This window comes from Heliangelus exortis, chromosome 4, assembly GCF_036169615.1.
Source record: "Heliangelus exortis chromosome 4, bHelExo1.hap1, whole genome shotgun sequence".
Lineage (NCBI taxonomy): Eukaryota > Metazoa > Chordata > Aves > Apodiformes > Trochilidae > Heliangelus > Heliangelus exortis.
Genome location: NC_092425.1, coordinates 21,710,371 through 21,737,412, shown reverse-complemented (window position 1 = coordinate 21,737,412; position 27,042 = coordinate 21,710,371). Strand labels below are relative to the sequence as shown.

At 43.1% G+C, this 27,042-nt stretch overlaps 1 protein-coding gene across 5 annotated transcripts in view; it reads left to right on the top strand.

Annotated features, from left to right (window-relative positions):
- ACSL1 (acyl-CoA synthetase long chain family member 1) overlaps positions 1 to 27,042 on the top strand; it is an 80,696-nt gene that overhangs the window by 29,277 nt on the left and 24,377 nt on the right. For 2 of the 5 annotated variants that reach the window (XM_071743283.1, XM_071743284.1), the window contains exon 2: positions 23,008 to 23,235. In XM_071743283.1, coding sequence (XP_071599384.1) covers positions 23,041 to 23,235 — 195 coding nt within the window. In that variant the 5' untranslated portion in view covers positions 23,008 to 23,040. Of the gene's footprint in view, positions 1 to 13,092; positions 13,497 to 13,604; positions 13,717 to 13,982; positions 14,205 to 23,007; positions 23,236 to 27,042 lie in introns of those variants that run through there. The other 3 variants (XM_071743285.1, XM_071743281.1, XM_071743286.1) reach the window with 3 other exon arrangements.

Sequence of the window (27,042 nt, the reverse complement as noted above, 5' to 3'; positions counted from 1 at the left end):
CAAAGCAGTACTGAGATGCCTGGTTTTACAACAGGTAATGTGTGCAAGCAGCAAGGCATGCTTGTGCTCATATGAGGTTTCATAAATGAAGTTGCTATCTAAGTGGAATTAGGCAGGGGATTATGGAAGAGCAACCTATTATTGCAAAGGGTCAATGTGATTACATGTCTTTGGAGGCCTAGGAGTCATTGAGCTTTGCCTTGGGCTCATTATGTAGAAGGGAGGGTTGCTGGAAAGAACAATTGTTGGTCCTAATTTCTTCTATACCTTAAAATTTTAAGGACAAGTGTAGTCTGTATGCCCATTAAAAAAATGTTGTCAAGCTTTCTGAGGACAAGCCAGCATGATTTCTTGAAGGAATTGCAGAGCAGTCAGCTGCACTGACATACAGTGTGTGCATTTGTCTGTGCCTGAAGGCACTGTGAGGTGTGGGACCCTCCCTGCAGAGGGCTGACAGCATTGGAACAGCTGCCTGGAGCTGGGGACACCTCTGCATGTCCCTTCCTGCAGGACAGTAGGGCTGACTCTGGGAACCTCCCATCTTCTAATGGCCACAGGTGATAATGAACTGTCCTTTGGGCTTGCACGGTGGTGCTGGTCCGGAACTCAAAGCAGAACCAATTCTTGGCTCGTTGCTCTTTTGCTGTTCCCTTTGCCTGCAGGTGACTCATGCTCACTCCTGTGCAGCCCACCACATGGGGTCTTGGGTGTGCTGTACTGGACCAAAAGAAAGCTAAAGCATGGTCTGGGGCAGAGGCACTGTCTGACAAGCTGCACTGTGCTGTGCCCTACTGTGACAAGGAGATAAATGACACTGAAGGCTGAGCCTCTCCAGCTCCTAGTGACTGCAGAGAGGGAATTGCGTTCATTGTGCCTCTCAGGTCGTGCTCGTGCTACACAACAAGGATGGATAATCAGCTATTCAAAGCCATCTGGGCTCATTTGTCTGTTTACTGAAGTGGAGTGTCAGCTCTGGGCTAATCTTACCAGTTACCTGGCTGTCTTGTACCACTGAGAGTACCAGTGTAGAGATGCCTCTGTGGCACTTACTCATTTGGATGGTTTTTACTCCGTTTGTACCTATGCTTTGCACCCATCCCTGCACCAGGTGGGGATGGGTGCATGACAGCAGCCTGCAGGGCCTGGATGGGTTGAACAGAGAGGCTCTGGAAGGTCAACCCACTGGGATGGAGTTTTGCACCCAAGGCACAGGATGGAGGCTTTGTCACAAGAGTCGTGATTTTCCCCTGACTTGGAGAAGGTTTTCCTTGTGATAACCCCAATTAATCCAGCAGTTGCTAATGAAAGTTTTTAATTTCAATTTTATCTCTCCTGGCTTCCAGCCGTGCTCCTGAGAGCTAAATAGGGAATGATTCCCAGTCCAGATGTGATAGTAGCTCTCTGGAGGACCCTGCTGTGGAGAGAAGAGCGGAGTGTATGGATGGTTATAAGTAACCTGGTGATGTTGGTCTCAGAAGCCCTCGCTGGCTTGCTCTTTTTATTCAAGTCTGGGCTTTGGATTACTCAGCAGTGCATGTATCAGCTCAGCCCTGTTACTGGTCACATACCACAGTCCTCAACAGGAGCCTCAGATAAATGTTATTTTAAGCACCACATCCTATAGCTTAGTCTACAGTTTACCAATGTAATATACAGCCTGTGTGAGGCTGACAATTTCTTATGCTACAGAATAACCACTGCCCCATTGTCCTGGCATGGGAGATTTGGAATACCAGTGCTAGGATAGCAGTGTAGCTGAAGAAAGGCCTTCTCCTGGAAAATACAGTTGTGGTGTGACAGCAGCATGCAGACTCAAACCATGGACTTTCACTGGAACAACAACAAAAAAACTAAAAAACAAATAGACAAAAACAACCAGCAAACAGTAATGATAAAATATTTAAACATATTTTAATCTGCTAATAGGTTTACTCAGGCAATATCTTATTCCTACCCATAACCCAAAAATTTTGCTGTTGCTATTGACTGTACCTGGAAAGCACTCAGTTTATTAATAGCCTGATGAAATTTCAGATGGATACACCATTAGATTCCTGGTGCTTTAGTTATGATATAAGAAGACTGATAAGGTGTGTAGTCACTATGTGGTGAACTTATTTGCAAGCCTGTTCAGTCAGAGTAAGATACTGATTGCATGCTTCTCAGTTGTGCAGAGATCTTTTGATTAAACATTTCTCCATAATTTTTCTGAATTTCATTCACACTAGGTACTTTCAGGTGCTGTACATATGAATGAGAATATTCCCCACTTTGCTGGTCCTTTGATAAACATGGATATTGGTAGAGCTTTTTTCTTCCCACCCAACCACTTTTTTTATTAGGGTTTTATGTCTGGCTTTGGAGTTGATGGCTCAAAGAGGAAGCATAAGCAAATTGGAGATGGCCTTCTTACCAGACCTTCCATGTGGAAAGCCAGGGGAATCTTGTTCTTGATTTTAGTGGAAGTAGGGCTGAGACAGTCAGACTAGCATGAGAGTCCCTCAACACCAAATATTAACTTGTTTCAGTCAGACTGGGAGTAATTTGTAAAGAATTTAGATGCAAAAAATCAAAACATAAATCTTAAAATTGGAGTATTATCTGAAAGATACAAATATCTTCCTATAAATTAGAAACAGTGTTTTTTACTTAATTTTTAATTGGTTTCACATGTTTATTTCATAAGGATAATTAACTAATTACTTTTACAGTTGTTGTCTCAAATATGTAAAAAACAAGAGCCTCGGTCCAAAAAAACATCTATAGTTCTGCTTCCCAAGATTTATACTGTTCTTTTTCTAACCAGAGGTGCCATGCAATTGTGATTTGGTGCCAAGGCCCTCCCAGGAAGTCCCTGCTAGGTGGAAGACTGCTGCTGCTCTGCTGACATAACACCTCCTCTCTCAGTGGAAAGGCTCGGTAATGGTCCTTCCTTGAATTTCTTTTTTTTCTAATAATATGAAGAGTTTGGATACTTGAAGTTTTTTAACTGTCAGAGACATTTGCTTTGGTACTGTAAAACTCTGCGGGAATCCTTTATGGATATTAAAGGGAATTTTTTACTTGCTGGAGAACTTGCATTTTGGGACTTGTTAATAAGTTACATGTGCTTTTAGAATCTGATGGTACCAAGGGTAAATGTGAGTGTGAAAAAAAAGTGCCATCTTATTATTGTAGGTAAAACCTCACTGAGTAGCAACAGCTCTAGGCAGTACACTGCACCCAGTGTGAATTATTAATATGCCAATCTGGATTCTGTGGAAGCTAGGGGAAAGGTTTTCAGCAGCTCCAGAAGAAGCTGAATAAGGCTGCTAACTGTCCCCAGTTCATGTGCATGTGTAATCATGCTAAAGGACTGCTAAAAATTGAGTGCTGGCTTCTTAGTTACTATAATGGTAAGAAGGAGACCTGTACCACATATGGCCTACTTGGACTGGTTGAAAAATGTTGAAAATGATCTCTGCATTGCCCCCTTATCACTTTATATTTCTAGCTCACAATTCTTATCAAATCAACCTGCCAGTAATATCTTGTGGTTTGCTGCCCTGTGCTACAGTAGACAATAACAAATTTCAGGAAATATATGTTACCATGCTTTAGTTGGGAAGATTTACTGGAAGTTTAAGATGACCTAGCTTTTACTTTGTGTTATGAGTGTCTGCATGATGCTGCTGGATGCTGACATATTTTTGTGGCACTCTAGGCAAGCTCAGACTGCCTTCTCACAGGAGGGAAAACCCGTGCATGGGGCAAAGCCATGTCCTCCTGATGCTATCTGGGAACGTGATAAAGATCCTTTCATCCCTGTGAAAGCAAGATCTTTGATAACTCAGTGTAGTTTATGACTGTGGTTGCTCCAGGATTATAGCCTGGGCTTTGAAAGGGAGTTTTTCTGTGCCTAACAGGGGCAGATAATAGCCAAGAGGAAGCTGCATTTTTCAGGCCTTTAAACGTAAAAAAGAGAATATAGAGTGTAATGAAGGCAAATTAATAACTCATATCTTTACAAAACTAAAAGTTGTCTTTGGGTCTGTGCATAATAAGAGGCACTTGCTAGAGGACATTGCTTTCTTTCCAAGGGAGGGTGAGGAACACAGGGATCCCATGTGCCCACCTACAGCCCTGGCAGAGGAGGCCATGTGCCAGCTGAAGGCAGAGCTGAGCTGGGCCATTACAGAGGATAAAGCAGCTGCAGTCAGGGGAAAAACACTATCCTACTTTCTGGAAGGGCTACTAGATTATTTTTGGATTTTTTTTTTTCCTTATTTTAAAATTATTTAATTATTATTTCCTTTTAAAAAAATTTCTAATTTTTCTAATTTGTTTCTAATAGTTAATATCTAAATTGGTATCTAAAGGTTACCTCTGCTTTATATTGCCTGTTAAGGTATGTTAGAGCAGAGGGAAGTTTGCATTTGTACTCTTGTAATTTGAAAGAGCCTATTATGCAACCTGCACATTTGCAATTTATTTTTTTTTTTAAACATCAAAACCCAAAGGGGAAGTATTGGATGCTGAACTTTTTACCACATTTAAGATTTGCTAAACAATTGTGAAGTTTATGGTTTTCCTCTAAGGCACCATGGGTTTAGCAAAAAGAGCAACACCTGTATCTAACCTTGTGGGTGGTGCAGTTGATACCCTGAACACAAACAAGTGAGCCAAAAAACTTGCTTGTCTGGGCTTATTAGATAATTTTCAGTTTGTCATTAGCTCAGTCAAGCTAAACTGATGCCTGCTGCATTCCTCAATGATTTGTGCCACATTATATGTTTCAACCTTTAGTAATTTCAGCTGTAAGTCTACTTTAATCTTGCTTTCTTGTTTTACTTTTTTTAACTTGCTCAGCACTCCGCACTAATACCCCTGGGCCCTCATTCTCTGTGGTCACTTCAGGCAAATTAAAGTTACAAAAACCACAACTAATAATTAGCCCAAAATGCTTGTTTGGATGCTGTCAGCAAATCCTCATATGATGGTAAGCCCAAGTGTCACTGCAGCAGTACCCAGTGCCATGCAGGTGGGACAGGAAGGTGATGCCAGTTTTCCTTCCTGGCCCCCGAGGTGCCAGGCAGCTGTCTGGGCACCCTCAGCCCTGGGACCAGCATTGCCACCCAATGCCCTTGTTACACCAAATCCTGGCATGCCAGCCAGGAGGGCCAGCACTGACCTCTCCATGGAGAAGCAAACAGAGCCCAGGAGGGCCGTGAAGCACCCTGGCAGAGCAGTCTGGCTCAGAGGACACAAAAAGCCTGGCACAAGAACCCTGGGCTTCACATGTTGCCACTGCTGCTGAGAACCCCTGCCTTGCTGGCCTTGCAAGTGTCTGCTCTGCAGTGCTGCTACCACCACCAGGTACTGCAGGCAGTGCTGGCTGCTCTTGCAGGGAGCAGAGATTAAAACTGTCATCTGATTTTTCTTTTTAGTGTCTTTGTACTATTAATTAACTTCAATATACAAATAATGGAAGTGGAGTCAATTAGGAAAAGAAGCTGTAAAATTTCTAGAAGGTTTGAAGTAAAATAATTGCTTTTAGGTTGGCTTAAGTTAAATCAAACTTAAATAATTTTTATTTAACATTAAACTTAAAGTTTTAATGTTAATTTAATTTCATTAATCTTTTCAGTCATTTTATTGATCTATTAATTTCCTAGCTCCCTACTCTTTCTCTCTTCAGCCAGGGAAAATATATACATGCTGCCATGCTATCTTTGCCTTGTGGCAAAGTCATAAATAGTAACTCAACAGCTGAGGTTTTTTGCCTATATATCAAAATCCAGGCTGGTCACTTGTTTTCAAATGTGCAGTATGGTTCTGTTGAGAACAGATCCTAGCACTGAGCAGCAGTAGTTGTACGAGGTTGTTTGATGGCATCCCAGACTCTAGTCCATTCTAGAGGCTCTGGTTCTGTTTCCTTCATTGGTATCTTCAAGCTTGAAAGAGTCAGAGACCGTTATCCTTGTTGATTCTTACAACAGAAAAACCTCAGATATCATAAAAGCAATGACAAATGCAGTCTGGTGAGAGCCTGGTCAGGATTTTGAGGTTCTCCTGTGTTGCTCCAGCCAGAAGCTGAGCAGTGTTGGTCTGCCTGATCTGCTGGCAAACTGCATGGCACTTGCAGCCACCCAAAAACTGTGTCCTCTGTAACATGATCTCAGTGCAAATGTTCTTCATTTTCAGGTCTCCATGTACTTTATAGATTACCAACTTATGGTAACAAATGAAAGAATTTTTTTGAGAGTCTCTTAATTAAAGCCTCATAAATATATAACACAGTCATATGAAGCTTGTATTTTTGTATAAAGGTTAAACAGCCTTGCAGTAGGATCTGTCATTGCTGGGTAGCAGAAAATCTAAAATAAGAACTTAATTTACTTATTTTTGAGACAGAGCAATTTAGGCTAGATATTCTAGTCAGAGATTTTGGAAAATCAGTTTTCTAAAGTATCAATATGTAGGTGTCCATGAATGTTACATAAAAATAAGGTTAAGCACTTCAAATATTAATGTTGAATAACATCATTAAGCAGTTTGTTACATGAAGTAGTGCTAAAATATTTCTCCTGGCCCACCTCTGTATAAGAAATAGGAATTTCATTACCAGGATGAATAAATAGTAAAGGATATATTTCTAAATATAAATGCCTACCACTGCTTTAAGTAGTATTGGATGTAGCTGACTCCAAGAGGTTTGCATCTTAACATATAATAAAGCAAAACTGAGAAGAAATTTATTTTAGACCATTAAAATATCCCTAGACATGTTCATGAGGCCCTGCCACAAGACAAGAGATTACAGCTAAGAAGAGAAGTAGCTCTATCCCAGCCAAAACCAGTGCAGCACATTAGTGAGACATCCTGGGGAAGCACCAGTTCAGAAGTGATGGCTTGACCATCCTGTGCTGTTCAGGAATGGGATAGAGACTCTTCATTTTAAGAACTGACTCAGTGTCCCATCTTCAAAGCCTGCTTGGCATCCATGCACGGTGGCAGACTGCACAGTAGCCAGTGCTCACCAGCGGGGAAACGGTGCCAAAACGTAGCACCATTTGTGTAGACAACATGCTTAACCTGCACTTTGCTTCATGGTGCTTCTTGATAACACAGATATGGCCAAACAGTGCTTATTTTCCACTTATTAACACCATTTTACCAAGGAGAGGCATAATTAGCCTGTTCTTCATGTTTATTTCCTTTAAACTGGGAGTTTGCATAGGAAGGTTTGTTATTCACAAGCCAGGCCTATTTGTTTTCCTGTGCTCCACAACTGGATGAATCACACCATCGAAGTGAGGAGGGTGGAATTGTTTCCACCCATTTCCAGAGACAAAACAGGTGATTTATTACGAAAGGCCTTGACAAGTTGTTCTTTTAATCCCTGGACTGGCTTTTATCCCAAATGGAGGTGTAGTTTACTGACGTACTTTGTTGTGGAATACTTGAATAGGGTGTATGTTTGCCACACTGATCTTATCCATGTCCTACGAGCCTTTTATTTTAAAAATTCCCAGGGCTCATCTTCTGCACATCTTCTGTGTGCTGGCGCTCACTCTCTCCCTGTCTAAACACAGCCTCACACTGAAGTGTGAAGGAGCATGCAGCTTCAGTTTTGTAGCCAAAAAGGAACATTAACTAAAGTCTGAGTTATTCTGACTGACAACCTGAGCTCCCTGCACTTTTTCCCCCTTTCCCACCAGATCCAAGCTCTGGTGCAGGGATTGCTGCATATGGGAATTGTAAGGTTTTATTCAGAAGGCTGGGCTTCAGTGTCTTATTATGCTCAGTGGTTTACCTCTGTGGCTCCTGGGGATCTTCTCCCTCTGCTGAAGGAGATTGTCTAGGACAGCTGGTAACCTCCAAGGCCTGCTTGCCCATCATCTTGGGCTGGTATCTGCACCTTTGCCTTGTGTGGCACTTGATGGGCTCAGCAGACAAGATGTGGGGCTGTGCTTTCACAAGCAGAGCTCTGTTTACACACATGGTTTAAGCATTGTGACACAGGTATTATATGACAATTCAAATTAAAGAAGTGATATATAAATGTGTGTTTATGAACGTGTTTTGTAAGAAATAAGTTTTGTTGAGGCACTTTTGAATGCTAGGCACTAATTTAAAATCAGAGCATGAAAATCACTGTCTAAACTCTTCAGCTTTGGAAAGAGCTTTGTCCTCAGTCACTCTGTGTTCCCTTTCTGTCCCCTGTAAGTATTAACATCAAGTTGGTGGAGGCCAAATGAATCCCTGCAGTGGTGGAGCATGCTGGTTAGCTGACAGGTTTGGGGAGATGAGAACACTCAACTTGCAATATTCTTTAAAAGTAGATGTTCCTTGTACCCAGCACTGAACTTGTGCTTGTGCATCAGTACTCCTTAGAAATAGTGGTGAGGAGGTGTGGGTTTGTGAAGAAGGTGAAAACATGCTGTGCATTTGGAAGCTATTGGTGGTTCGGGACGTTCATTATATTGTATTCTGGCACTACTTCTGGCTTTGATGTTCAGTTTTGTGTTAAATGTGCACTGGTGAACTATAAGCTGTAGCAAATAAGACAACTTACCCCTTTTGTCAGTCAGAAACGGTTGAGCTCAGGACATATGTTCAGCTAAGGAAATGGTGGTTTATTTTTTGATGGAGACACTTAATTTCTTAGTTGGACTTTAAACATAAATATTTAACTTTTGAGCTTTTTTGCACAGATTATTTCTGTATAATATTTTACCTAATAGGTAAGTAAATGGAACTTTATTGTCAGTTTATGTATTTCTGTAATGTAGCATTATATGTTAAGCTTCTGTTCTCAAGTAGATTTTAGGAGTAAAGAATGTAAAATTTTTTTTTTTTTGTGTGTGATTCCTTTGACCCTCCTCCAAAGGATAGATATGCAGAGGAACAGTGATTAGGGAAAATATTTTACAAGAGGAAAAGGAAACAAATGGGCACAGTTGGCTTGTTCATACTGGATTGGCAGAAACAGAGCAGAGCGTCCTCCCTATGTTGGTGGGTTTACTGAACTCTCAGATCTGAAAAGCTTCATGTTGATCTTTTGGATGAAGCAATCAATAAACTGGTGCATATGAACAGCTTGGAGGGGGAAGGGGGAAAACGCAGCCTGTGAAGCAAAGGACTGGTGGCAAATCCACTGTTGCATTATGCTGGCTTTTTCAGTCCTGTGTCATTACACAGGTACCTTGTAATTTGAGGAATACCATTCTTGTTAGCCTGACATAAGCACGATGGATCAGTTGTGGCCAGGTTGTCTTCTTTTTACTGGATAGAACACTATTTCCATAGGAGTCCTTTTATCTTCTTCATATCTTCTGGAGTTCAAACTAACACCCTGTTGCTGTGAGAAGGGCAGTTCCTGTGTGCTGAGTGTATGCATGTGTGTATATATATATATGAGTAAGTATATATTATGTCTCTTTTCTGGTAGGCAATAGAAATTTAGAAAATGTTTTTGTTTGGTTGGTTTTTGTTTGGTTGGTTTTGATTTCTTTTTCCATCCTTTTACTTAAAGGGTTTTGTAAACATTTTATTTTCCTGGTTTTGTGTCTCAATGTTCAGAAAACCTGTAGTTCATGGAACTCAGTGTATCCATGGCTTCACCTTTTCCCAGAGCCCTGCCCATACAGCTCATTCATGACATCAATAGGTTTGTGTTTGTGTTCATTTGTGTGTAAAGAAGACAGATAATTGTGGTCTTCAGGAATGGCCCCAAATATATTTTTCTCTCTGACCTAGGACAGTGGTTCTTCTGGGAGGCTCTTGCTTTTGGGATATTTTTTGTTATGGCAAATATGATGTGTTGTTCTTAGATGAAAATGCACCCATATATTGACACAGACCTGGAAAAATGGCATAGAAATAACCAGATTCAGCTGTCTGCAACAAACCACTTCATCTGTTTCAAGCCCACAATATCTTACTCCAGTCTTTTCTTCACACAATTCCTTTATGTCCCAGCTAAATCTGTCAAAGCAACTTAGGTCCCCATGTCACCACTCTCTTTTAATAAGTGTCAGGAACACCCCAGGTGATACAAAACCAGACAAATGCTGTATTTCTGAGAACAGGCAGCATCAGTGTCACTGCCAGAAGCCTAGGGACACTTTTAGACCTTCATGGTCCCAAGTAGCCTCACCAGGATCCCTACCTGTGCCTTTGTCCAGTGGTCCAGCGGCTTCACATAAGCTCAGGCCTGGGCCATGCCATTTCCAGCCCTGTCCCTTGCTCTCCCAGCTTTCTGGTTGTTTTTTTTTTCTGGATGGAACCTGGAGAAACATTGCAGGTAGCTTGTCTCCAGCCCTGTCTCCTTGATAGGCGCTAGATATATATTTTCAGTTCTTGTCCCCAGTCCTAGTGCTGAGTCCTGCTGCTCCCCGCCTGATGTCTGTATGGACTGCAGCCCAGACTCCTTAACTCAGTTTGCTGGGGTTATTGGCAAAACTACTTTGTCACCTACAGGGGTGGCCTGGGACTGCTCCTTGGGGGAGAGCATTTTACCTCTGCCAGAATCACCCCTGGTTCCTTGCTCGCTTCCCACTATGAGTCCACTCCCCTGGTTGCAGCCTGGCATTTATTACCAGGATTTATGTTCCTTTTCTCAAGTGTATGAAACAGGTATGAATGCAAAATGAACATGATTCCATTTCCCACTAGAAAGAGGGCTGACAAGACATAAGTGACTGCCTGTTCCATGGACCCAGTAGCTCATGTTTTTTAATTGCAATATATGCTAGACGTTTTGAAGTGCTTATTTACATCACATTTCTTTGTTTTCCTTCTCTTGAGGTTCCATGCAAATGTAAGCAGATGCAGATATGATATGGTAGAAGACTAGGCAGTCTGTTTTGTATAAAAATTATACACTTGAGATGGCTCTCAAATAGTACACTTGGGATAACCCAATTCAGTGGAGAGATGTGCATGTCCTGTGAATCAAAACGAAAAGAACACAGATAAGGGATTTATTTTCTGGCAGATGCTTAGTTTACATTGTTAATGAGAGCTGCTACATGTACATAGGAACTGTCTTTCAATATCAGTATTACTGAGAAAAGCAAATGCTGGTGCTAAAAATTCTATGATATGCATACACTGCTGAAATGGAAATCCTTTGTTTTGGACAATGTTTACAGTGTGATTGCCCAGTTAATGAAATGGTCCTGAGGAGAAGAGGGTTCCAAGAAAGCTGGTTGATTTTCCACAGATCACTTTCTCTGAGATCAAAAGTGGCTCATCCCCATGTACAGAAACATGATCCCCATGCAGAGATGATCCTTTTCCTCTACTCAGAACTGGTGAGGGCACACCTTGAGAGCTGCGTCCAGTCTGTGCTCTCCAGTACAAGGGAAAAATGGACATGCTGGAGACAGGCCAGTGGAGGGCCATGAATATGGTGATGACACTGGAGCTTTTTGTCATATGAGGGGAGGCAGAGCAAGCTGGGATTGTTCAGCCTCAAGAAGGGAAAGATCAAGCGTAGAGGGGATCTCATTAGTCTTTATAAATACCCATGGTTTTTTTTTTTTGAGGGAGATGGCAGCAGAATCTTCTCGACAATGCCCAGAGGAAAGACAAGAGGCAATGGGCACAGACAGGAGTATATGGAAATCCCTCTAAATGAAAAAAACACAATCTCCTTTTGGATGTCTGTCTTTATTTGGTTTATCTGATTTATTTAACAAGAGCAGATTTCCCTTGTAAAAGGGATTTAGAGCCTACATACCTTTTTACATTGATAAAATGTAAAATGTAATTTAAATATGTAATTTAAATGTAGTTGTTAAAGGGTCCTATCTTGTGCTGATCCCCAGGAGCCAGGTTCCTTAGATTCCTTGTGTACGACACGCCAATATTGCCATTGTAGATTTTGTTTATGTACAGTTCCTACTTCCTTGTTTTCCTGTTTCCTGTATATGTTTATCTGAGTAGTTTGTTTGAAACTGTCCCCCCCTCTTTTCTGATCAGCTGGAACAGAGCAATGTAGTCCCTGGATGTATAACCTAGTGGGTGTCGTGTAGGAGTAGAAAGGTGATACTTTGCATTACTGAGGTGCTTATCTAAATACTGCATAGCTGGGACTTTTGCAATTTGATGTTGATGATGGGATTCAGCAAAAGGTATATATGATAGAAACTTTTGAGAAACTCTCTTTCCAGTGAAAGAAAATCAGTTCACTGAAGTTTCTGTGTGAGAGAGATAAAACGTGTGGTTTATGGCCTTAAGAAAACCCACATGTGAAGAAAGATGTGATAATGAAGGATTAATTAGCACAGAAGATAAATTCATAATGAGCTTTGGTGCTTGGCAGATCGAAGCTACATGCTTTCAGAACAAAACATGAAGTCACCAGTGCCTGAGATGGTGTATTTATACATCACTTGATCTTTCAACCACATCCCTGGATATAATGCAAAAATCACTTGGCAGAGTCTGGCTGTCTGTACATGAGCATGATGTGTGGTGCAATGGGAACAAACCAGCAGAGCACAGAGCAGCTGATGTCCATGTTGCCTGTGCTTTGGGGTTCTGGATTAGCTTTAGGGTTGTGGGCTCCTTGTCTACTCACAGCTAGAGTCAGACAGATACACTCCTGGATTATGTGTTTCTGCTTCCTCGACTGAGAAAGGAATTAAACCCAAGTGAAATTTTGTGGTGTCTATCAGCAGCTTCATCAGTGCACTTCTCCTTTTTGCCAAAAAATTAATATAGGTTTATTTGTTTGTTTAAAAACCTTAATGTTTAAAAACCAGGAAGTCCTAAGCCTGGTATACTCCAGCATGGAATGAATCATCAAGAAAGAGCAGTTACCTTTATGTGAAATAAAGTATGTCATATATTCTAGAAAGTGTTATACATACATATATATGTGTGTGCATATATATATATATGTATGGTCTTAACCCCCCACATACTTAAAATAATCCAAATAACACCCATGAAACACAGGAAACAACTGTGGTAATGCAGAGTGTGCGCCATAGCGGGACTGTGAGATGCGGGTTGATGATTTACAGGTCAAATGGGCTGGCGAAGCACCGGGCCACACCAAAACCGGTTGTGGTGACTGTCAGAGGTTGCCGAGGGGCCCCTGAGTGCCTCTGCCTCACCAGGGTGCACCCCAGACCCTGCAGCCCCCTCACAAAGTTTAGTGATGCTGAACAGATGACATCCTGGACTGCAACAAGGTCATCATCCTCTTCCACCACTTCCATATCGAACCTCACGTCCTTTTAGCCCAGTTACACCAGATGCAGATGTCTTTGTCAAACCTGTAAGAAAAACTCCGCTTGCAAGCTGCCACCTCAGATTGTTAAGGTACAAAGCGATGCACCCGCAGTGCCGATGCTCCTCTCGCTTGCTTGTGATTCTTGTGATCTGTGCCCCCGTACAGCGCTCCGCCGCCCTCGCCGGGGGTTGGCACGAAGTTCTGCAGCACCGGCGGGCCGAGACGCCTCAGCGATGCCACGGAGACTGTCGCAGCCGGCAGGAAGGTGGCACACACGGGAGGCCGGGAGTGATCTCGCCGGGCCGGGAAGGAAGGCGCTGCGGCGGCCAGGCGCGCCGGGCCCTTACACCCGGCGGGCGGGAGGGCGGGCGGAGGAGGCGGGCTCGGCACACGCAGACGCCGCTCCCGCCGTGCTCGGCTTATATAGGGCGGCGCCGGGGGCAGACGCGCACTGTCGTGGTCGTCGTTGCCACTGCCGCCGGGAGGTGAGCGGGGCTCCGGGGGGTGTCACGGCTGCCCGGGGGCGGGGGACGAGGGACGAGGCCGCGGACCCGGCCGCGCTGTCGCCGGCTCGGGGCCGGGATCCGTCAGGGACGTGCCGGCCGCCGCTGAGCCGGGTTGCCTCCGCCGGGGCCTGCCCCAGCCGCCGCCGCCTCCCGGCCCTTCTCCGCGGGGCTGGGGCGGCCTGCGCGACCGCTGTCACCTGCGGGGCCGGGCGGCTGGCGGCGAGGGGCCGGCGGGGCGGTACTGCCGCCGATCTCCGGGCTGCCCGTCTGGGGCCGTGGGTTTAACCTCCCGCCCCCCGGTGGGACACGCGTGCCCTGGGGCCGTCTGTGCTGCCCCGCGGCACAAAAGCCGTCGGGAAAGCGCAGCCGGCGATCTCCGGCCTTCCTTCCCCCGGCGCTGCGGCAGCTCCGGCTGGCAGACATTGTTCTGGCCGCAGCGCTGCCCTCTCCCCCCGGCCCGGCCCGCGGTAAGCAGCTGGGGCCACGGGGTGGTCGCCCCATCCGGCCGGGCTGCCGGGGGAGCAGAGCCCGGCGCTCAGCCGAGCAGCGGGCTGGGGAGCGCGGTGCTGCCTCAGTACCCGGGGGGCTTAGTGTGGAGCTGCTGGACCTTGGCTTCCATTAGGTTGTTCTTACGGGCATGGATACAGCATGTACTTGGAGCAGCTTTTCGGGTTTGGTGGTTGTTTTTTTGGTGTTTTTGGTTTTTTGGTTTTTTTTGGGGGGGGGGCTGTTGTGCTGGGTTTGTGGGGTTTTTTTGTTTGTTTGTTTTGTTTTGTTTTTTGGTTTTTTTCTTAAGCATTTGGGAGCACTTATGGAAGTGTGGAGCGAGGTGAACTGGCCTAAAATGGAAGGTTGAGTGGCTTTGACTTTGCAGGCCTCCTCTCTGCTGTTAGGTGGGACTTGCAGTGCTACGGTGCAGTGATTTAGCCAGGTTACACTATGCTTTTGTTCTAGACTGCATACATTTCTTGTTCCTGTTGAGCAGGAATTGCAAAACTTGAAGCCTTCTGAATTTCTAAAGGGTATGTGTTTGAGGTGTCTGAGGTACTATAGGCACCCTCTTGGACTTAGCAATACATCCAAAGCTTGCTTGGGCTACAGTCTGGGGTATGATGGTCATGTCCTATGATAGGAAAGAGTGACATCTAAAGAAACTGCTATTGAAACCCCATGGTTCTATATCTGTACCTGGACAAGAGCTATGCTACATGTTGTTAGCAGATTTTTTTCACCCATGTTTCTTTACAGGGAGCTCTGCAGTCTCCTGAGCCTTCTCAGGAGTGTTTGTATTCGCCTTTCTGCTTTGGAATGGACTCTCAAACTCACGAGCTGAGATTTCTTGGCTCAGTAGGTTTGAATCAGATTTCCTGGACCAAGAAGTTAAGTGTAAAAAGGCATTGAGTTTACTGAAAAAATCCTTTATTTTCCTCTTGCAAGAACAGCAGTATTAATAATGCATAAACTGAAATACAAAGTTCCCATGGAACTGTGCTGTTATTGTCTGATCCTTTAAAGTTCAAGGATATCTAGCTTGCTTGTATTGGAATATGAAAATGGCTGATGAAGAGAATCTAAAACTTGTAATTGCAAGTAGCTGTGTGTAGCATACTCAATTCAAGGTCTTTGAGCAAATGGCCTTAGCCTATCCTGAGGACTGTGTGATTATAATGAATGTAAAAGGCAGCTTCTAAATTTGGTAGATGCTATTTTACAACTACAAATCAACTAACATGCATTTGGAAGTAAGTCTTCAGTTCTTGAGAAGCAAACCCCTTTTGCTTCAAGGGCAAGTACAAGGTTGGTATCAGTGGAAAAACGAAACCAGTAATTCAAATGGAAAGAAAGACAACTTTAAAATGCTTATCTGGGTGACTGTCCTGTTTCTGGAGTAGGGTCTTTGTAACTTACTCTTCTACATCATTGCTCCACTAAAAATTAATACCTCATGAGATTATTTTTTTTTAGGAGATAAAGGGTGGGTTATACCTTCTCTATTCTGTGCATTTTAATCTCCAGTGAGGAAGAGCAAGTGGTTTCTTCTCTTAATTTCTCCTCCAGGAAAATGCCACTTTGACTAATGTGAGCAATAGAAGATGGCAGGAGGTTATTGTGTTTTGTTTTTCTAAATTGTGGCACTACAGTTGATTGAAATGATTAAACACAGAAAATCTAATAGCACTAAATTTTTCAAATGTGCAGCAGAAAGGGAGAGAGATTTTAGCCCAAGGGGAAGCATTGCATAATAAATTTGGCTTCTAGTATTCTGATGAATAGACTACCTGCCACATCCTACTTCCCTGCTGTGTTAAATTACAAGTTTGGATACGTTAAATATATTTTAATGTGTTAAATATAACCAGTAGTAACCCCTCAGAAATCCTCACAAACAGGAGGAGAGGTAATTTGTTCACTGGCAAACGGTTTTGCGTGGGAGCTGAGAATGCTGTGTGGCTCAAGGCAGCACTGCTGTATGGCATTGACCTTTACAGGTGTCAGGCTGAACCTGGCTGCAGCTGGGGGGCTGGCACTTCTGCAGAGCCCTCCTGACCCCAGGACAAGGACACTCCCTCCCCAGCACAGGGCTGCTCTCTTGGGCCTTCCGTGTTGGGAGAATCTAATTTACAAGGAGTAAAATCTGGTAGTAAAATACTCCTTTTTGGTTAGGATTTTACTCCCAGTAGTACTGGTATTTTGTCCCAAACTGCCTGAAAGCAGCTGGTGTGGTTTTATAGAGATTTAGAGGAAAGATGTTTTTGTTGTTTTTGTATCTGGAGCGTTTATAGCAGAAGAGCATTGTGTCCTGTTTGCAGAAAAGGATTTCTGGCTTTTTGTATGAATTATTGTTCTTAAACCCAGAGTTCTTAAGCTTTTTTTTAGTTTGATACTGTATGTTCCTTCTTTCCAAGAAGCAGGTGGGCTGCATGAACCCAGTAACCTGGTGAGGATGGATTAGCTTCCTAGGAAAGCTAGAAGAAAATGCTTACTATCACTGACTCAGAGGAAATACAGTGATACCTTAATACCTGAGGTCAAGGGGTTATTTGTTTTATGATACTCATTCTTGTGATGCTGATGTTGGGAGGTCACTTAGTGAACAAGTTGCTTCTTGTAAGTACTTCCTGATCTTTCTGACATCTTAATGCCAAGGGTTATGTTTTGGTTGTTGGTTTTGGGGTTTGTTTGTTTGGTTTTGGCAAAACAACAACAACAACAAAAAACCCAAAAAAGCACCAACAAAAAACCCAACCTAGAGCACTCATCTTAATGTAAACACTATCTAGGTAGTGATCACACTGTCTGGTGTGATGCACTATGGCTTACTGTGCCTGACTCAGGTTGCTAGACTAAAGGGGATAGAAGTATGAGTAAGAAGCTTGTTCTTATAGAGTTTTGGATGAGCACTTGAAGCATGTGCAGTTTTGATGTTTTGTACTGGGTTTTCTCAATAATATCCTTTTCCTGCCGTAATCCAAACATGGATTGAAGTTAAACTAACAGTAGTGTTATGATGTGCTTGTGAATCGGAATTGTAGGGATGCAGTTGGGAGTTTAGGCTGCAAAACAGATATTTGTAAGCATCTCCTGTGGTCTTTGAAGATGAGAAGCTTTTAAGACTGTGTAGGGACATGGTGTGTGTGTTTGCTTAAGTATGGATCAAAAGGAAACATAAATTGATCACTGTCTCAAGGTTTTATTGGGAAGTATTGGTTTTCCATGGTGTACAGGGTTGCCAAGTGTTGCTGAAGGAGTACTTTAATTGCACAAAAAGCACTGAGCAGGTTCTTGTCATGTGATTCAGCTTCTGAACTTGAATAAACTCCAGTGACCTCATTGATGTGCACTTGGATTACTTGTTGGACAGTACTAAGAGGCAAGAATCCAGGTGTTGTTCCACTGGATTGCAAAAGGATTGCAGCCACAAGACTGTGACTTTACTTGTAGATGGAGACAGAGTCTTGTCACATCAGTATCAGATGTAGTACTCCTTAAAGGTTGCAGCAAAAGTCTTATTTTAAATTGCTGCTTGCAAAGTAAATCTCTATGTCCCAACTGGTAAAGCTGAATCCAGCTTGTAGGGTGCTTCCCTCCATTCCTGCCTTTTCCCAAATGCAGGAACAGAAATTGAACCAGCAGGGGCAACCTGAACACTGCATGATGCTCTGTGGTTGCTCAGAGCCAGACTGCAGGGCTAAAGGAGGCATTGGAGGTGGGCTGTGAATATTTAGGACCTGCTGGTTCCTATCTGTGAATGAGATGGGTTCCTCACTAGCAACTTTTTTTTTTTTAGTTCCTCCCTCCTCACTGTTACAGGAAAACAAATCTAATCTGCCAGTTGCTGCTCTAAAAGGAGCGTTTATAGCTCTGAAGCCTAGCTGGGCAATCTGTGATTCTGGGCAAGATATTTAGTTTTTTGTTTGGAAGGGGAGAGCAGGGGTGTGCAGGTAGAGGAGGAGGGTGGCGGTGGCAGAGTAGTGGAATGCACAGTTCAGCAGTACTTGGTTTGTTGAGGAAAGTCCTTTGTGGCTAAGGAGACTGTCCTGTCCTACATGACAGGCTGCACCACAGGAGACATCTTGCTGCTGTATTCATGTTATACAATGTTTAAACTGAGGTTACTCCTTCAGGTCTCTATTACCTGGGCTCCTTTGCTGTATCTTGAGGGTGGCAGCGGTTTCCTTGCTGGTTATAAATTGGCTCTGTCAGAGGTGTTCACAAGACCTCAGTCAAGGTACTGCCTTGACTGCAGGGCAGGGGCAGAAAGTCCTGGGAGGACTTGTGTGCAGTGTTTGGAGTTGCATGCTCAAGGTGCAGTATTACAATGTCCATCCCTCTTGCCAGCTGTGCTGTCTTTCCTTCTGGGAGCTTATGGCTATCTGGTCATCCAGACAAGAGTTGGTCTAGCAGAGAACTAACCTAAGAAGGTGTTTGCCAGATCACCTCCCTAGAGTGACTTCACAACCAGATGAGTGCCTGGCCAGCACAAGAAGGTCATGGGAGTGTGTATCTGGGACAGGTTGGACAGACTCAAATATAAGCTGATTATAAATGCACTCTGACATTACGATTATGTATTTTATTCAGACAAAAGGATTTATCTTGTTAATAGCCAAAGCTCTTTGTTGCACCCTCTTTTATACTCAATAAAGAATATGATTCTGCAGTTGCTTTTTAAAAGAATGAGTTGAGAAAGACTTAAGTAAAAAAGAGATCTGTGGTAGCTGTGCAGTGCAACCTGTAACAGTAAGAAAGCAAATGAAGTGCCATGTAGCTGTCAGGCTAATGCAAAGGTATATGGGTGGCTGATCCTCTGTTTCAGCATATCATAGTGAAAACATCTTAGGGATGTAATAAAAAGAAACAAGCAACTTGCCTTGCAGCTTTCTTTTGCCTGCAAGAGGCTGCAGAAATAACACAGCCACTCCTTTGATACCATGTGTTGGACCTGCCTTTATGGCAGACCACCGCAGTGCTAGTGTGCTGTTTGTCTAAATATTAGGATAGGGAGGAAGAGAGGCCATTGGTTCTTGGGGTTGTTTTCTTTGCAATACAGAAGCTGACGGCTGCTCTCCTGTTCTCTTCCGTCGCATGGAACGGTGTCTGGCAATGGGCAGACAATAGGCACGCTGCTGCCCGCTGTAAATAGCCCATTGTATGCTGAGAGTAGGAGCAGCAAAGAACGGCAGAGTGCTGCCAACTTGGGTCGTTGCCTTGAGATACTGGCTCTGCTGTAAAGAATGAGTCTTGGGTGCTGTGGGAGGGGGGGGGGGGGGTGTGTGCGTGTGTGTATGTGCAGAGAGAGCTGGCTTTGTCTGAGCTGTACAGAGCTCCTTAACCAAACTGATACAATGAGTTCAGAGGGATGCGTCTGTGGGCTGGGTTTTGGGAGTCGCTATTTTGGGTGAGGTGGCCAGGACAGGCAGCAATTTCTGCAGTGATTTTGTCATGTTGTTAAAACCACTTCTCTATAGCTGTCTGGTGTTGGTTCTACACTTATAAACAAACCAAGGTTTACTGGTTGCATTGAGGAAAAGGTGCTTTTGACCCCAAGCATTGTCCATTCTGCTCCTAGTGTTTTTTTTCTACGTGTAGCAACCTGAGTATCACAGACTGATACTTCTCTTTCAGAGAAAGAAGATCCTAGATCATCTTCTTGGGATCTCCCGTTGTGATTTCTAACGATTTGCTATGTCCTGTCATGCACTGGGCATGAGTGTCTGGGTCTGTTCCTGGTGGTCTAGATCCTGTCTGGATGAAAAGCAATCACAGGACCTGAAGGAAGCGTGGGTTTTTTTTTCTTGCCTTGAGTGAGCACAGACTTAGCTGGTTCCTTTCTTGAGGAAAAGGACAGAAAGTCAGATCCCAGCTCCACTGGGAAGATCTTTGTCCCTCAGTCTAAAGGCTCTAAACTGTTCTCCTTGGTCACAGTAAAGCTTCTGGATGCCTGATGTGATTGGAGCATGAGCCAAGTAAATACTGAAAGCTGGTCAGAGAAGGCTGGGAGGCATTGAAGCCCCTTTCCTGATGGGGCATATCTGGAGGTGTATGTTAAGAGCGTAAATTTGTTGCTGTTGCATCTTTGCTTTGTCTTAAATACAGGAAACAAGAGTTAGTATGACTTAGAAGACAGTGTTAAAGCTAGGAATTGCTTAGTCTTGCAGAAAACTCTGTCCTAGCCTTATCTTTTGCGCTGATGAGGCAGAAGGTGTAATTAAAAAAAAAAAAAAAAAAGTCACCACTCAATAGAAACCTAAGGAGTAAAATGTACCATTACGTAACTGATAACTTGCAGTATAACTGCTCAAGAAAGGTTTTGTGTTACTGGCTACGCTACAAACAACACGACAAGGAAATATAAAGTAGCTGCGTGCATCTATTCTTTTCACCTAGGCTGAAATCGTAGCAGCTCTTTGACTACAATGAGACTCTTATGTGAATGAAAAATGATCGTGTTTACTTCAGTTCTTGGTAGCTGTAATGGCACCGCAGCCTTTTGAAAGAGTAACTATCTCATTACATTGCATTCCAAAATCCTATAGCATGTGTGCAGGACACAACATGACTAATGCAGAGGGGAAAGCAAGTATCTGTTGTTTTAAAAGTCAAAGTTGCTTATTGTGTGGCTTGAGGAGCCAAGAGAGACAAACTTGCTCTTAGCCTACAGATACATTGTAGCCCCCTTTTTCTAGTTTCATAACACTGTGTCTGGTATACCCCAAATTAACTTGTAACCCTGGATTTCCTCTTTGGAGTAACTTTTATTTTTACTGTTCATCTTTGATAGTAAAACTTAAGAGGTAGTTTTCAGGCCTACAACACTAATGAGCGTAATTTGATAAATAAAAAGCAACAGCATGGTAATTTTAACTCTTGTCAGTAATTGAGTGATTTATTATGCCAAGGGAAGATGAAGAGGTTCCTTTTCAGAATAATCAGTTCTCTACCTTCCATTACTACAGCCTAATGTGTTGTGGATTCCCAGCTTAGTCTGCTGTGTATCACAGTGCAAATAACCAAAAGACATTTCTGTGGTAGCCCTGCACTGTATGTCTGGGTGATGCAGCCCTGTAGCCTGAGGCTATGCCATAAAAGCACAGAAAATGGTTGGGAGGAAGGGCAGTGCCTGCAGGCTGGGGAGTGCTCCGTGGGCCCGGGACCCTTCCAGAGATGGAACTTGATCCCATCCTGATGCTGCCCCTATCTGTGACCTTGCTTCAGCCTGCCCTTCTGCTAACACTGTGACACCGTGGGCCCTCTGAACTATTTTTATGGCTTTTTTGCTGTCTGTAGCAAATCCTTGTCCAAATACTAGTTAGTTCAACTTCTTGTCAGCTAGACAACTGTTCTGTTGCCTGGCTCAATAACTGATTGCAGCAGTAAAGTTTTCAAGGGCAGACTGTAAACTAGAGGTTTTTGAGTAGAAATATGAAATCTTAGCCTGGTACAGTCGGTTTTAACAACTAAGGAGCATATAGTTCTGCCTGTATGGATTTTGGCGTCTCCTCCAGTGCCATGCTGCATCGCTGCGTTGTTACACAGTATGTTCTGGCCATTTAAACACGCGTTTTGACACTCCTCAAGTCCTTTGTTTAATTTTATTACCCATAGGAAATGGCTGCACCGAAACTGCCTGAATAAGCAGGTCTCTGCTCTTCAGGCGAGTCGGTCTGAAGGCAGGAAAGGGCTGCTCTGCCCCGCACCTGAGGGGCGGTGTCCGCCCGCCCTGGGGCCGCTGCCGGCGGGGCGGGGGGCGGTCAGGGGCCCTTCGGGCGGCGGTGGGGGTGCGGGGTGCGGGTGTCCATTGGCCCCGGGCAGGCCAGCTGCCTGCTGCTTACCTCTCACCTAGTGGGCAGGAACTGGTGGGTTTGACATGTGACAAACGTCCCCGGGGACCTTGGCTGTAGAGGAGAGCACCAGCTGAGCTGACTGCAATCCCCCAGCCCCCCCTTTTTATTTTTTCCACAACTGGGTCTTGCTGTGGAATATCCGTGTCAGCTAGGGCTGGCGGGGAGCAGCCTCGTTCAGCTCGTCCCTCTGTGTGAACGTGACAAATCAAATGTGCTTCCTGTGCCTGCTTAGGCTGCTGTGTGCTCCTGACTTGGGCCTCCTGAGATGCTGTTTAGTTTGCCACATGACAGGCAGCACCGTGCTGGCACGCTGCTGGTGGAAATGGGAAGCTTGTGAGCATGGGGAAGCTATGAGAGGATATCAGCTGTGAAGGCAGCCTCCTGTAGCGAGCTTTCTGTGCACAGCTGAAGGGACGGTAGAAGAGAGTGATTTTATTTAATGGATTTAGGAGATGAAAAATCCCGCTCCTGCTATTCTACTATAGGATTAGGATGCTCTCTCTTAGGTTAAAGGAGGCAAGTTAACATCTTACACCCCTCCCCTCCTGCTCCTTGACTTCTATGTTTGACACTTACTATTTAAACAGTCTTACAGTGCAGCTATTCTACACAAGCAGCAATTTTTCATTGTTGTAATTAAAAAATAAAAAGTAAGATTTCTTAAAATTAACTGTTTTTTAAAAGCAATATTAAAGCCCTACAGAAATTGCCTCCTGCCAGCTGCACCTGTTTTTCTAGAGTATGAACCAGTAATTGCTTGCTTAGTTGCAGCACAGGAGTCTAAAGGTATTGCCTGTCTAGTGGCAGATCAGATTATTCTGACAGTGGGAAGCTAGAGGACAGAGCACACATTGCTCTCCTACAACAGCAATGAATCAAAAGGCGATTTCAAATCTTCGTGTCTAACTTTATTTCATATTAACAGATTCCAGCATCAGGACAACCCCGCTGAACTGCAATGCAAGCACATGAGTTGTTCAGACACCTACGAATGCCAGAATTTGGGGACGTCAGGCAGTATGTGCGCACCCTGCCCACAAACACCCTGATGGGCTTCGGGGCTTTTGCAGCTCTCACAACCTACTGGTATGCAACAAGGCCGAGGGCACTAAAGCCACCATGTGATTTAGCAATGCAGTCTGTGGAAGTAGAGGTAAGTGTTACTTGATGGATGCTGTCAATCACTCACTTTTGAAGCTTGAAGGCAGAAACCAAACACTGTTTTACATAAAAGTTTTTCTGAACTTGTGGTCTGTGGGGAATACATTTCGGGGCATGTTTGCTTTTTTTCTTTCCTCTGAAATATGGCTGGAACTCAGGTTTTCATCTTTCTGAATTTGAAAACCAATTTGAGGGTTGAGGTAATTGTGGTGGTAACTAGAATGGGAGAAAAGAACTCTGCTGATAAAACTGAGCTTCTGGTCTGACTGGCAGAAGGAAACTTTTTTGAATGTTAGAATTGACACAGTGTAGTTTTTGATTTCTGAACATGTGCTTAGGTGATGACCTGTTAGATTTGATCTTGAGATCAGAGTATGTATGCTGGTGTATAAAAATTAGGCTAATACTTTTCTGTTACAATATTTATTTTATAATAGCTGACAGATGAGACTTTATATTGGGTTACAAGCATGAAGAGAGTACTAACTGTCCCGAAATGATCTGTAAAAAGATATATTAGTCCTGCCAAGAGATCCCAGCCATAAAGTAAGTTGAATTTAAAGCATCCATATGCTAGCTTAGCTTTTGTTTCATGCTTTTTGGAGTCAGAGGATAGGGTTAGAGTGTGCTGTATCAAGTGCAGTTGAAGTGGCTTGTTGTGCTTTAGGGTAGGCACAACTACACACTGAATGTGGCAGAGGAGTTTGAAATTTACAGTAGGTAAACTTTCATGAACTTTAGCACAAAAAAATCCTGTCATAGCCTCAAATCAGGCCCTTTTTTTGCAATGTTTTGTGAAATTGAAATGCAAAATGATAGTGGCTGGAATAGTCTTGTAGAGCTATTTGGTGGCTGGAATAAACTAGCAGTGAAGGTTTTCCAGCTGTGGATGGCCTCCCCAGCCAGTGTGGACTTCAGCAGGTCTGGCAGGGCTTTGCATTGGAAGATGGCAAAACAGTGGCTCTTAACAGGTCATAAAACAAGTTCTTATTTGCTTGAGACTGTTGAGATCAGTCTCAGTTCACTGCCTCTGCCTTTTTAAGCTAAATGGCTCAGCACTGCTGGCTTCTGTGACTGAAATCATTGCTTGGTAGTATGAGACTTCACTGAACTACTTAATACATCATTGATAGTGTACTAATTAACATCAGCTCTCTGATCTGAGAAAGATAGGGATAACAGCATTATTTTTTGTTCTCAGAAAATACATTTTAACAGGGAGACTGAACAGTAGTAAAACTTGAATGAAAAAGAGCTGAGTGTGTTTTAGTGTGTTTTAGTGATAAAAGAACTCAAACTTAGCAAACATGTTGAAGTGACCAAAATAATTTGTTTTATTTGTTGATGGTTCTGATACAGCCCTTAATGTAATGCTGCAAACTGTACCAAACTAATCAAATGAGAATGTATGTTTTGAAGTATGTTTTAAGTGTCTGTTAGAATTGGTCATTTATAACAGTAACAAGTGTAATACGGTGCTTGGGGTTAAATTTCTTGCTACATTTTGCTTAGAATTTCACTTCACTTCCCCCATTTTCTCATACATGTGTTACAATGGCTTGTCACTGGCACAAAAATAAAAATATCAAATAGTGCTCTCAAATTATATCAGCATTTTTTTCCTGGCTAAGCAATTCAGTATTAAAAAATCTAAGGAGTAAGCAATGTGCTCCAAAAAAGACATGGCAGAAAGCAATTGTGCTTCTCCTTTGTTTTAATATCTAATCTACTTCTTCACTAGTGGTAATAATTTTGAACTGAAAATAAGCTTATTAATGCTTAATTCATACTTGTGACTTAGCTTCTTGGCCTCTGACAAAGTTAAATGAAGTCAATGACTGGAGTAGGGTTTCTACATGTTCTGATAATAAATCTTCATAAGTTTATATGGGAGGGAAAAGATCTTATTTTCTGCTGTTCCAGATCACTTCCCATATCTGGAAAGCTTTGATTTGGTAGGCCAGCACCCAGTGACCCATTTTAACTATTACTGAGTGAACATAAAGATTGCATGTTTAGCTGAATATTGGTACAAAGAGTTACTGAAAGTATCAGCTCTTCTAGAGTGGGTGCCACAATTGAAAGATGTGCAGTACAGTCTTTTAAATTTGCATATTACAGTTACATTTCACTGAAAGAAACTCTCATCTTCAAAGCTTTCAACCTGATCTCTCTTCAGAGGAATTTTTGACAGGTATAGGTGCAAATCTTTAAGGATCCACTAGAGTTCCTTGTCTGTAGGAGGGGAGATAAGATTAATGCAGAGTAATTCTAAATAAAGTCTGACTGGTGTGAGACTGCTTTGCTGAGACACATGCTGTTCTCAGTCAGGCACTATATTAAGAACTTCAGTGCTAGGGTAATGGTAGAAACAGTCCTGTGTTTTGCAAAGCATGTGCACCCTTGATGTCTGTAATTGTTTGGCACATCTGGTTGTACCTGCTCGTAGATCCATCTTTCCATTGGTGACTGATGGCTGAAAAAACTTTGGCTACTGATGTGAGTGCAGGTGTATGGCTGTTAAACATACTAAATCTTACCTTAAACCCCCAAACACTTCTGTTTGGCTTCAGGTCTGCTAAAGCATGTAGAAAGCTAGTTTATAAAGAAACAGGATGTCAGTATTTTCTAGTAGTAAGAGTTTGGATTTGTGACTGGCTTTTTTCTTCCCTTAAGAAAAGGCATTCAAATATGGGCAGAGGTATTCAACTCATGAAAACTTTGGAACTTCCTTGCATTCTCCTGATCCATTACCAGGACTCTAGCTTGCCTTGTCTTTCTAGAACCACTTAATTTGACATGTGCTTGTCTCCCTATTAAGTGATCAATTTTAGCTGTTGTGTGCTTACTTAGGAATTAATATGCTTAAAATTATATGGCTGGTTTGAAAACTGTAGTTTATACTACTTGCTGCTCAGAATATGCATGTTGGGGACCTAAGCACCATTTGCTGGTGTGTTTTTCCTCCCAGGAAAATCCAAATTGGTTCTCTTGTCTCTGAGGCATGGTGGAGACAACAGTTTGTTTTGATATTACTGCTAATCCTAAAGCAGCCTGTGTCAACCAGAAGCAAACCCATGGCTTGAACAAAAGCAGCTATCTTGTTATGTGACCCAAAGAGGCATTGATAGAATAATATATGCTTCTGTTGTGGAATAAATGTTTCCTTCAGCTGCTCCTATTCTGAACCAATGCCAAGGTGTTACCTAATGTCCCAGCACTTGCTGTGTAATGGGTCAATTTCCTGCAACTCTCTGAGCTGCTGCAAAGGCTGCCTTACATGAGTAACCAGAGGCTGTTCTTGCATTAGTAAGACTTTATTGCTTTGCTCTTTAAAAACTCTTTGGTACATCTGACAACTCTTAACTTCGTACTGGACAGATCTGTTAGACCCCATTCTTATGGTGTCCCCTATTACTTATGGGAAATCAGCCAAGCAATCCAGTTCTGAGATTCAGATCTTTGGTGGTTGTAATGAGCAGTTATTTTTTAAAAAAGTTTGCTGAAAACAGAACTCTTCCTCATATTGCACAATTTTTTTTTCTGGATAAAGAGCCTTTGGATAGGCTCTTAAAGGTAGCAAGAACTACTATTTTCAAGCAAAGTTTAGACCACTACCATAATATTGTTCAGTTTGGGGCACCTCAGTAAAGGAAAGACATTGAGGTACTGGGATGTGTTTAAAAAAGAGCATCAAAGCAGGTGGAGGGTCTGGAAAATAAACCTTATGAGAAGCAGCTAAGACAAGTGGAGCTGTTTAGTCTGAACAGGAGCAGGAAGCTGAGGAAATCCATCAGTC